The following is a 12,595-nucleotide window of genomic DNA, read 5'->3' as shown; positions in this document are numbered from 1 at the left end:
AAAATAATTTCTGCAAAAAATAAAACCATGTCTTATTTGCTATGKAACTCTATTTTTAAAAGATCCTTCAGGAACACAGGATAGGTCTTATGACAAGTTCCTACTGTGTGAACAGACAGTCTATTCAGGATGGTCTATTCAGATCTGGACCCAGATTTGTATGGCAATAAGCATGTGTCACTACAGGAGTCTCGGATGTAGTCTCAAGGTGTGCACTGTAGCTGCATCCTTGTTTCAGGTTGATGGTGAGACCCAAGCAGGGCCTTTTCTCCAAAACAGTCCAACTTTCATGAGCAGAAAATCCCTCACATGTGGCCAGAAAGGAGCACTTAGTGCTCCAACCAGTTCTCAAATCTTTATGATGGGGGTTGAGGCCATGGGAAATGTTGCTGTATATAGCTGCCACAGGCTGTAAATACACTTTCAGAAACCATTTAGGAGATGGAAGTGCATCTCAACATGGTAAGATAAGAGCTCTGGAAAAAAAAAAAGAAAAACAAACAAAACCTCCTTAGTACATAAGACCTTTAAGATACTTGGCTTTAAATGTTGGATTTTGAAAAGAAATGGTAACTTCTGAAACTTGTTATTGTTTGGTCTGATAGACAAGAGAAGCTGGAAAAAAAAGTCTTCTTTCCCTTGCTGTTTTTGGAGTGGGCCCAGGATATCAGGTACCGGAGCTCCGGGTAGTTTAGGAAAGCTGCCAGCTCTCACCTCGTGGTGTTCCCAAGCCTATTGCAGGGCACAGGTACAGGCGGCAGGGTGCAAAGCATATTCTGGCTGATGGAATTGTTTCTACCCAAATACAGCTCTTAGTTAAAACAGGAGGAAGAGAACTTTTACTGGCCTGAAAACAAGTCTCTGAAAAGCAGCTGGACTGCAGCCAAGACAGGAATGACGGCTTGAGGAGAACCCTAGGCTTGTAATGGGTTTATCTGCACCATTTACAATTCTGAAAGCTCCTTGTCTTGTTGGCAGGTCCCTGTCCAAGCTCAGCCAAGAAGCAGCCTATTTACTACCTGSTTTTGTTGAAGCTCTCTCTGCCTATAGATTTGAGGGGGATAATAACAGACAAGGGTAGATTTGAACCCTTTAGCAGCAGTGAGGTCATGTACCTGTTGCGTGGAGTTACAATGGGGTGGATAAAAAGAACAGAAAGGAAGTGCCCAGTCTTAAATGTAAAAAAGAACATAATGAGGAAATCTTAGAGTGATATCAAGTGCTTACCTCACACAAATATGATTAATAAATAATAATGGGAGGGCCTAAGTAAAGTTAAATTATTATCTGAAGACACATTTTCATTTTGTTTTGGTTTGAATCCTTGTCAAGATGAACATTTGACTGGATGTGGAAGGGCATTTTCTCTCTCTCCATCATGGCACCTTTGTGTGTTCGTTAAGATCCAAACTTTCCTTTGAATGGCCTGTTTTGCAGTGCTCATTCATGCAGCAGTTGTTATGCTCGAGAACATGCATTATTCCAAAAGACAAAGGACACCACTGGGGTTCTCAGTAAGCTAATCAAGATACATATAGGTSAGCATTAATGTTGTGAGATTGCTTCCAGGATCTAAACTACCTCATTCTATTGTCCAGTTTCTTAAAGAACTATTTAAAATAGTTAATAGTGCTAGTAGTTACTAGCACCGGTTAAAAAGAGATTAAAAATGTATTTCCTTACTTTTCACTGAAACTCAGAACACTATATTTTAATAGTTATGCCACATTTGAAACATAAAACAAGTTATTAGATGGCCACAATAGTTTTTTTTTCCCTTTGAACTCTGAAACTGATAAAAATTAGTGGAAAAAATAAACTCTATAACTTGTCCATGARGAAGCATGAGAAGAAATAAAAGATTCACTTGAGCATTTTCTGAATACTCATTCTGTATCTATGATAATCTGGGAAACTTCATGTATCCTTCACGTATATTGAAAAGAGACCATGTCTTTGTTTTAAAAGTGCTCTACATTCTTTTGAAAGGTTGTGAAATATAGTCATAGGTGCAGGCATACTTTTTCAGTCAAAAATCTTACATTTCCACTTGAGAAAAAGATGAAAAGTATCTACCTAGTCCCTTAATAATTAAGCAGGAGGTGCATATTGCACATCCTCAATATGAAGAATGAAAGACCTTTTTCCATATTAGAACTCATTCGACATGAAACCAGGGAACAACAACACAGACTGCAGCTGTGCTTTTAATGACCTTTCGCTCTTTTTGGAGGTATGGTGCTATCACAGAACCCCCCTAAATGGCACAACCCTGCAGAATTTCCATTACATTAGCATTATGAAGCTCGGACTTCGCACATCTCCCAAGGCAGCAATTCTCAGCATTAGTGACTCTGTTTCTGCTTAGATTTTTGGATCCATAATCCATTTTCAGTTGCAGCCTCACGTTCTTTCAGTGCAGCTGTGGACTTGTAAYACCCCGTGTAAACCTACTGGTTACAAATAGCTTGAAAAGTATGTTTTACAGTACATTGCTGATATAAACTGTAAAAATGTATAACTTTATATGGAAGGACTCATAGCATAATTAGTAAGTCATTCTTATGGAACAGGCATTATTGATCAAATAGATCTCTTTATAGTAGAGAGTTAAAGAAAAAAAATAACTTGTGAGTTCTTATAAGAAAAAATCACGTGTGAGTTGAAGGTCTGCTGCTTTCCTTCATCCACTAAGACCAAGAGAGAGGGGAGAAGGAATAAGACTAGTAGAGAAGGAGAAAGAGCATTTTGCACTAACATACTACCTGAAAGTCAAGGCAGATGCCCAAGGAAATTCACCCTGCTGGTACTAATGTATTTTTGGGAAGAATGCTTTTGCCCTGATTCAAGTGATTGGTTACCGAGTCAGGCACAGATACACACCKGTGTTACTGAGACAGGAGCACTGCATTTGCCTGCATTGCAGTTTTTCTAACTTTTCTAACCTTTCAAATAAACAATCACTTTCAATTTCCTAAAGAAGACATGTATTTAGAAGTATTTCTTAAACTATTTAAAGTTGATGAAAAACTAATGTTTGAACTCAGCTTTATCAAACAATTCTATTAATTTTTGTGTTAGGGATTGTCCAATTTCATACTGTCTCCTTTAACTTTGATATATAACACATTGCAAATCAGTGAGATAAAGTAGGCCAGGCAAACCTAGACATTTTAGGTGGTGAGGAAGGGAGACAGACATTGGGCAAATTGTGTTTCCGAGTCACGAATAACCAAAGTGATGTTTTTGTGTTGCTTAGCTACAGTTTCTGTTTAGCTGGCAATGGAGACCACTGAAAATATTTTAGCTTCTGTTCCTGACAGCTCTGAACGTGTATTAACATGCAAGCTTATAAACTCCCATGCTGTTACAAGCGTGCCCGAGATACCTCTGCAAGGCGAGCGAAGGGGACCCTGCCAAGCGTCGGGGTCAGCAGCAACCAGCCAGTTGTATGCAGCTAATAAAGAGAGGGGTTTTGCTGGTTGGCCTCTTTCCTCAGCTGTTGGGGCTCCGTCTGCCACCTGCAAACAAAGTTCAAGAGCAGACACGAGCAATTTGCTGGTCTGCTCGGCAGGAGTCAGGCGGTGCTGATGGCCTCGGGAGGCTGCTCCTGAATTGGTGCCAATTTTAAATCTCCCCTCAGCTCTCCAGTTCACCAAAAGAGCTACTTTTCCTTCCAGCCACACTGATAAGGGCAACATGCAGAAGAGAAGTACATGACTAATGCTTACAAAGTGTTTTGAGGCTTGAATCGAGGGAAATATGAAACCTTGTGACCCCTACTCAAAATAGCCAAATTCCATCCACACTTGAGCTAGAAATGGTAAGAATGTCTCTACTTTTTTTTACTAAGGACATGTTTGGAGGTAGAGTATTCAAGGGTAAAGAATTCAGCATTGTTGATCTTAAGAAGCAAGACATTTATGATAATAATGGAAGAAAAAAACCCACTATTCTTAATTTTACTTCCAAGGATTAATCTTAAGAGATCAAGATAACCCTAAAACCTGGAGTACAAATGATGCATCAGATTTACATTCAGTTGGGAATCATAAGGTAACTGGCAAATAACTGACTTAGTTAGATTGTCAGCTGAAGGAACTCCAGAGTTCAGCGTAGTTGTCACAACATGCAACATAAATGGAGCAAATGGATTCATTTACAACACACCAGCAAAAAAGCTGTATTGCCGTGAGCGCTGGAATGAGGTAGCATGCAGCTCAGGTTGCCAGGATGAAAATAGCTCTGGAAYGTAACAAATTCTCAGTGACCAATTCACACCCCAGAGAGCCGCAATCAACATGGCAGAATTCTATGAGTGTTCTGTTTGAAAAGTAAAAAGGAACTGATTATAACGCGATAAATTARTGATGGTTCATGTTGAAAGGATCATTATGATTACACTTTTTATGGGCAAACAGAAAAACTGAGAACCACATAAATACACATAGTGGGGAAATATATRACTGAGATCTATTCAGGTGATATTACAGTAAAAAACTCAAAAGAAATTACAAAAAGAATAGGAATGAAATCCCTGATCACACAGGCTTCAGCATATGCATACCTGACTCTCCCTTTTCCACTGAAATCCAAGGACTTCTCAAGCACTGTAATACTACAAATGTGACAAATGTGTAAAAAGGTTAATTATATTCCATCTTCTTTAAAAAAAATGACATGTAGAGTAATATAGYCTCCTTGACAGTGGCTAGAATGACAAGTAAGTGTATTTGGCTTAAAATAATCTATATAGGAATATGCTTTCATTGCTCCATACATTTAAACCTGACAGTTCTTTCCCAGGTATAATATTTTCCACTTTTTTTTTTCTTGCTTCCATGTCATTTGCAAAAGCGGAGCCTCATATTGCACGATTTCCTAATCCTGCTTTTCAGAGGCGCGTGCGTGGAACGGTTGGGTTTTCTTCTGGTAACTCTGCAGTCCCAGCATTCCTGATGGCAGCCGAAGGCTCCGGTATCTCCAGCAGGCTTTTGTTCTGCGGCCTCAGAGCTAATAGTTCTACTAATCTTCAAGTTAGTTTTTACTTTTATCTAACTTTTCCAGTTTAAGAAGATTTGCTATTTTTATTGGAAATTGAAAAAGCTCTGTTTCATAAATGAGAGTTATTTTCAGATAGTTTGTTTTAAAGAGGATTTCTGGAATTCTCAGCATAAGCTTTTCAACACATTTCTCAGTCAGATGGTCTTTTCATTTCTGGTTTGACACATAGCTGTGCCATTCATTTAAAAGTATTTATTCCTCTGTCTACTGTCTGGAAAACTAAATTTAATTACATTCATAGAGTGAAGAATGTGCATGGACCATGCACATTGGTGAATTCAATTCACTTGGCAAATTGTTTTTATGGTAATATGTTGGAGAAGGTAGCGGATACTGTGCAGTGGTAGGGACAAGGAGAACAGCTCTCTCCTTGCATTGGAATTTTAAACAGCAAAAACCTTGAGAGAGATAATAAGCATGTTTCTGCAAAGCAGCCCTTGGGATATAAGGTCACTGGTACACCTCTGTACTAATTCACAATCTCTTTTTTTTTTGTGGACCTCAAGGAGATAGGTAGTTTCCCTTAAAACTAAATTAGAACAATAAAAATGGCTAAAACAAAAGGCCATAGATGAAGTGTCTGAATTGAGTCACAGTAGAGATTTAAAGAAAGCAGAAGGAAAGTATTATAAGGAGATTCAAATCTCATCAAGAAAGTATTATAAGGAGATACAAATCCCATCAGCTCCCTACACTACTAATGAAGACAAACGAAGCACAAAACCATTGCTTTCAAATCCCTCTTGTACCGTGTCTTATAACTGAGGTGTTTGCAATGGCATAAACATTCTCCTGCCAGAAAATAAGGATCCCTTTCATAAACTATGTTTCTGAAATAATTGAAAATGTAGAGTACATTAGAGCATAATATCAGTTAATCTGTTTTAGCGATTGCAAGTGCAAAAGCTTCATGCAACTGTGCAATTTATATCAAGCACAATAATCCTCTCGAAGTGCTGGCTGGAAGTACAGAAATGGTGGCAATTTCTGTACCCCTAACACGAAAGTGTTGGCAAATCCTTGGGTGAAGGATTACAGCTTCCTTTCTCCAAAATCCCACTAAGGGCTGAGGAGAACTGTCATCTACCCATATCCGAGTGCCTGGCATCCAGGGCCGACAGGGAGAACTGAAGCCTCTGTGTAAAACAAAAGCTTTCAAGACGTTTCCTCCTGTGCATCATCCAGCGATTATCTTTAAATAACACCTCATGCATAAATTAATGTGTCAAAATAGGAGTTTGGGACCTGTGTAAACCAGGAACATAGGACACAACTCGGTGAACAGAAGTAGCCCTGGGAAAGGAGCTCCTGGAGTGTTTTTTAAATGCTTAGTCCATTACATTAAGAAAGTGAATGTCAAAGGCGGACACTTCTCACAGAGAAGTGAGTAACTCACTCAGACTGCCAGGCTTAACTGTGTTAAGTATTCCAGCCTCACGCGTGAGCAAACCTGATGAGTAGTTAATGTCTCTGCTCCAGAGCTACCACTCTGCTGCTGCCTAAGACTATGGAAGYCTTATGTGCTCGGAGCATCATCACCAGGCCCCGCATATCCCCAAAACAAGCACTGGTGGTGTAGCTCTTCATAACTGGTCAGAAGGTTGTGATATGAAATATTTTCTTCTTACAGATTAATACCAATAAGCTAACGCCTGAAAATTTATTGGTGGGAAATGAGTAGAGTGCTGCAATATTTTTATATGGATCTGATTCTGCACCTTGCTGCGCCTCCTCTGCTTCCTGCCCCAAACCATTTTAGAGATATTCAGGGATTTGAGAAGATTAGGCCAGGAATCTGAAGCCTAGACTTCATTTCCATACTACTTACAAATGGCAGCTGTGGGGCAAACACAAAATGTCAAGTGCTCACAATCAGTGCCTTTCTTCCTACTGAAAAGACTTTGCATATTCTCATAGGGTAGACTCAAAAGAAAATCACATAAAAATGCATATTCTCCTCACAGTACTCTTTTGGCATGGAGAAGAAGTATTTAAAGTATAGCAGATGTGCTTCTGCTGTTCAATAGAAATGAAGCCTTTTATAATTTTATAACATGTTTAAATATTTTCACTTAGAATCAATGCACACACTGCTGTAATAGGACAGCGGCATGCTGTCCCCATGGCCTTTTTTTCCAGAGGCTTCAGTCCTACTTTAGTTTCAAATATTTAAATCTTTTACAAGATTTTAATAAGATGACATAATATTTCTCGGCTTATTGACAGCAAACCCCAAAATTATTTCAAAAGTGAGAGCTGTACAATTTGTACATTTCCCTGGYGTGTCTGCTAGCAAGTATTAACCAAAGCATTTTTTTGGTGGATGCTCTTCYAGAGGAGAGAGAGCCTAGCACAAAGCAGTTTGTCTGGCAAAGTGAAACGGGACGGGGGAGTTGGAGGCAAGGCGCGCTCAGGCAAACATAGGTATATGCAGGAACTTCCCTTCCGAGAGCCCTGCTCCCTGAGGGAGGACAAGGTGTGGGCCTCCAAAAGAAAAATGTCCAGGGTGACTAACAGGAATTTTGATCAGCACATGACTCATAAACTGATCAATTTTAGAACTTGTGCTGAGACTGCCACATGGCCATCCCTAGGCATGACGACAACATGAGGCCTGTTGCATATTTTGAATGTCCAGTGAAGGTGGCCAGCAAGCCAAGGGGTCTGCTGAGGGGAGCACCATCCATCCCCATCCTCCTGTAAAATGAGAGGATCACCCGGAATCCTGGAACTGTCCCCAAAGCTCCTCTTCCATCCTGGCCCTCTGAGATACCCAGGGCCATTTTATGGCTCTTGACCAGAGGAAATATTCACCTGCAGTAAAGAAGGCTGCTGCTACCCGTGCTCACAAATGGTTTTGTGTATCTGAACAGTGTTAAAGCTGCAAAGTCCAGCACACAACATCTAGAAAATGACTGGAATAAAATCACCCATTCAGCTTTAACACGGCCCACTTGTATATGTTTAAGATACTTTTGATTCCTCTTTTTAATGAGTATGCTTCTCCAATTCAGTAAACAAACGACTGCCACAGTGATGGCAAACCTAAACAAATAGCCCTGAGATACTGTGGACAACCTTAAAATGCAGCTCTTTAAATCAACAGATGCATAACAAGAACAGAAAATCGAAGTGATAGAAAATGGTAACATGGAATTAATCTCTGCCTGAACYGCGGTAAGTGGGGCTATTGGAGGATACTACAGACTCTCAGTAACTGTGCCATATTTTGCCACTTTTCAGTTATACTTCAACTACCACATAGTTGATGAGCCATTACAGTGACAAGGATGCGCTTCCTAAGTGTTGTTTCCTGGCTACTCCTGGCAGCCTAACTTCTGCATCTGTTTAGTGTGTAAGATGTCTTTGTTTCATGTTACTTCCTCAGTGGTAATTGATTTTTTATTTATCTGCATTGAATTTTCTAAATGAGCTTTTCTTTCTTGTCTTTGTGAAATTTAGGTCCTATACAAATTTGGAGTCAAGTGAACTTCTGACCCAGAAATCTCTTTTCTCTCTAGTCTGGCACTCGCCTCCTACCCTCTTTTGTGTCAGCCTCTCATTTGCTTTMTCTCTTCACTTTTGTTTGTCTGCCCTTCCCATCTTTCCTCCATTTTCCTCCTTTCCACTATGAAAGAAGCATTTAGTAAAAAGGAGGACTTCAGGATAATTTAAAAAGCTGCTGTCAAGCCCGAACCTTGGTAACTCCAGGGGACAGGGGAGACTCTGAAATGGAGAGTCTTTATTTCTCCAGGAAAATCAGAGGACACTGAAGGCAACTAAAGACCTCTGTAAACTTGGCCCTATACTGCACAGGGCACCCATGAGCTTTCAGACCTGTGGAACTTCCTTGTGGAAAATCCCATACTTCAAAATGAGTATTTACTGCTTGCTTTTATGTTACTGTCTTGGCACTGACATATTTTTATTCCAGTCAGGTCTCCTCCTCTTGCTTTTATACATCCCAGGATTTCCAAGAGACTCTAGGGCTGCTAGAGCTGGGGTTCCTGYTGAGCAACAACAGGCTGATTTTTAAGCACCAAATGCCACCTGTCTGCTCCAGCCAMAACCATGGCAGATTTTTCTCCCACTTACCAATTGGTTCACATTTATTTCCCACTCAGAGTAAGTCATTAGGGTGGCCTATGTGGTACTCATCTCGCTCACCGTTCATTCCATCTGGACTGCTTGCATGTATGAGCTTGCAAGCAGTTTTCAAACCTGTGAGGCCTATAAAAATTGAAATATGAAATTATGTTACCACATAGTTGATGGAATTTGTCTTCTTTGCCTCGTGTCAGTATTTGTTTTTAAGCGTGTGTGCTGGTGCCCCCAGCAGGCTCTGAGAAAAACTCAATTTCTCACCTCTGAACGCGAACCAACCCTTGCAGAACCAACTTGTTTACTGTATAGCAAGGCATGGAATAGCTGCACTGAATATATATGAAGCTGCATAATGAAGGGTTATATAAAAACGTTCTGGCATTTGAAGTGGATTTGTTCTTCAGCTACAACAAGGCCATACTGCATTGTATAAATAAATATAAAGCTCTGTATGTTTTCATTGGAAAACTCCTGTAATGCGAACTACCACCCTGCCCTTCCCAAAGAAGTGAAGCAACCTGTACACACAGAAAGGCYCAGGCAATGGCTACCCTATCGTCTGTTGAATGTCTTGGACCTTCACTGAAAGAATTTATGAAATTATTGCTCACTTAACTTGCAGGGTTAGAGTGGGGGGCTACTCCAGGACTCCTCTTTATGGAGTTGGACCTATACTTGTCTATATTCTTGATTAAAAAAAGGTCTTGCATTATACAACTGAATTATATGGTATTCACTGACAAAGCTTGTTGTGTTTACTTTATGATGTGGATAATTCTTTATACATGTCAACAAGGGATCTGTGGGACAGTTAAGACCAATCACCTCTCCCTAAAAAAAATAAAAATTCAACCCTCCCAACTGCCCTAAAAAAACAGGCATTGGAAGAATTTTAGGTAGAGCAGGAAACCTATTGAAATGTTTGTGAGCCTTAGGACATGAATCTTATTTGCCAAGAACTGTAGCACCTTCTCCACTGAAACCATCTTTATTCCAAGGAGAGGTGCAGGAGGCTTTTGGTCGGTTGCTCACACAAATAAAAGTCTCTGCTGCTGGGAGGTTTTCATGAATTATAACTCATCACGGAGCAGCACTGGGTTATTGCAGTCAAATAGCATTTCATGCCACACATTTCATGAACAATACAGAAATATAGATAAAAATGAATCCTAACACTGAATCAAAGAACTTTGCTTTTTAAATATACAGCCCAACAATTTAGGCCTCGCGTTAACTGCAGAAGCAGATTAAGGTGAATATCCTCAGCTGTATCTTTCCCTACTCTAGATATMTAATTTCATAAATCTGGAAGAATTTAACAAAAATTCTGCAAACTCCTATTAAAAAGAAAATAGTTCAGGTGAAAATATGAAATGTATGCCTATCCATAGTGTTTTCAACATTAAGRATCAGAAGCTTATTTTGTGTTGTGTGGTTTCTCTGAGTCTTTTTGGAGTTCATCTCAGGATATGGGCTCAGATTTCAGGTGTGCAGATCAAGTGACCATCTGTTCAAAATGCTCCTCCACAGACAGGCTTTGATGCTGGTCATGAAACAGAAAAAAAAMCCCACAGCATTTCAGTGCAATATGCTGCTAAAGTAGTGCCAAGCTGTAATGCGATTGCTGCATCACTCTTGTTAGTGTGAAATGTTATCAGAAATTTATTGTAATTAATRCTATGAATTTGAGAAAATTTATTTCAAGGAACATAAAATATAACGCTCCCTGGGTCAGTCCTGGCTATGATAGAAACGATGCTTTTATTTCACACACATTAAGAAGGTTAATGCCAAAATAGAAAAAGTAAAATGATGCAAAATACAGCACCGTACATGAAGCTCAGATAAGCAGTCCCTTACTGTTCAGAAAGCRTGCAAATGCAGGTATGCTGTATATAACTGTACCTATATTGTAAGTTCAGGCACCTCTTTCAGTTTCACTGCGTGGTGGGCTGGGGGAAATGTGATGTAGGGGAGAATAACAGTATTTCTTGTCAGCTCAACAGGACAGCGCTATGGATATGTGCATCAGTTTTGGTTTCATACACCATATAGCACCAAATCCTCTGCTGCTCCTGAATTCCCTCAAGAATTCATACACTGTTTTCTCTGTCTTTATCTTGCTACATCCTGATTACTCCTTTGAAGTCAAGGGGAGCTGTACAACTGGTAATACAGTTCCTACAACCCCTCCAGTGATACATCAGCTTAATGATTGTTTATTTGAACTAGAATCTGTGCGCTTATTCCGGTTTATGCTACTTGATTTTAGTACAGCAATAAAAAACATGCTTAAAAATACCTTAAATGACCAGCTCTAGATTCCTCATGACAGTGTAAGGCTTTAAAGCCTCTGAAGCTGGCCTTATCTTACCCCAACTCTAAATTGTATTTTAGGGACAAAGGATTGTAGCCAGTGTCTTGTTCTGTGAATTAGATTCAGTTCAGTTAGTCTGAATTGGAACGGTCGAGGCTAAGCAATACTTCAACAGACATAGGAATCAGGGGAGTATGTTGGTGGCCGGGAGCCAGCTGTGCCTAGGTTCTCTCTTCAACACAGATGGCCAAAACTGGGGACAAAGCTTTCAGGGTTTTGAGTGAGTTTGCTCTAAAATAAATTTGCTTTAGTGAGCTGACCATTGTGACGCCAATGGGCAGATTACAGATTCTGCACCCATTAACTCCTCACTATATCATAATGGCAAATTCAATAGTACAGAGCAGTGTGCCATAAAACACAGCAAGTCTTTCTGTTCTTTGTTTTAACAGTATTATCACACTGTTTTACACATTCACATTTTGTTTGAAAGTTCATGCTACAATTAAGAGTGTAAAGATGTTTTCACAGTACACCTCTTTTGTGCCCTAGTGCTGTGTGCATCTTAACAAAAGCATTTAATATTTTCTTCAAGTTCTAGCGACTATCATTTACTCTTGCAGATCAAGTTTTTCTGTTTTAGTAGGTTTCTGGAAGATTTTGTGCAAGAGTTCTTTGACCACATTTGAATGAAAAAACTAAAGCAGTAAGTAAATACTTGAGAATATTGGGGAAGAAAAAGTAAATAAATATGAGGTTTGCCTCATTTGCCTTATGCCCCACAATGCAAAAAACAGYCTGGACCCTGCCCTTTCTGACATTAGTCATCTTACAGGGACAGAACTTAGAGTCTGGTTGATTTCTGTTTTTCCCTGGCTTTTGGGCTTCTGCACATCCCTTGTAAACTGTGGGAAACTAAAATGCCAGCTTATGTTGCAGATACCTTAGATGGCATGTTCCATGTTCCAGCAGTTCTCTGCTTTGGAAAGTCTCATAAAACCAGATTGCAAGATGTTCCATTTGCTTTGTGTTCTAGAGAAAGAAATTAAAATTGCAACATCATTTTGGAGTTCCACAGATGCCAAAAAAAAAAAAAAAAAAAAAAAAAAA

General features: G+C 39.6%; 1 protein-coding gene across 1 annotated transcript in view; it reads left to right on the top strand.

Moving 5' to 3' along the window:
• The first annotated feature begins 2,167 nt into the window (after positions 1–2,167).
• Positions 2,168–12,595, top strand: part of LOC112960132 (rap guanine nucleotide exchange factor 4-like) — a 61,083-nt gene continuing 50,655 nt past the window's right edge. Inside the window, exon 1 of the mRNA XM_026054357.1 lies at positions 2,168–2,233. Within this exon, the coding sequence (XP_025910142.1) occupies positions 2,168–2,233 (66 nt within the window). The remainder of the gene's footprint in view (positions 2,234–12,595) is intronic.

The sequence above is a fragment of the Nothoprocta perdicaria genome, unplaced genomic scaffold, assembly GCF_003342845.1.
Source record: "Nothoprocta perdicaria isolate Ctin4 unplaced genomic scaffold, notPer1 scaffold_0, whole genome shotgun sequence".
Taxonomy (NCBI): domain Eukaryota; kingdom Metazoa; phylum Chordata; class Aves; order Tinamiformes; family Tinamidae; genus Nothoprocta; species Nothoprocta perdicaria.
Note: the sequence above shows the minus strand (reverse complement) of the source record. Positions and strands in the feature narration are given on the sequence as shown.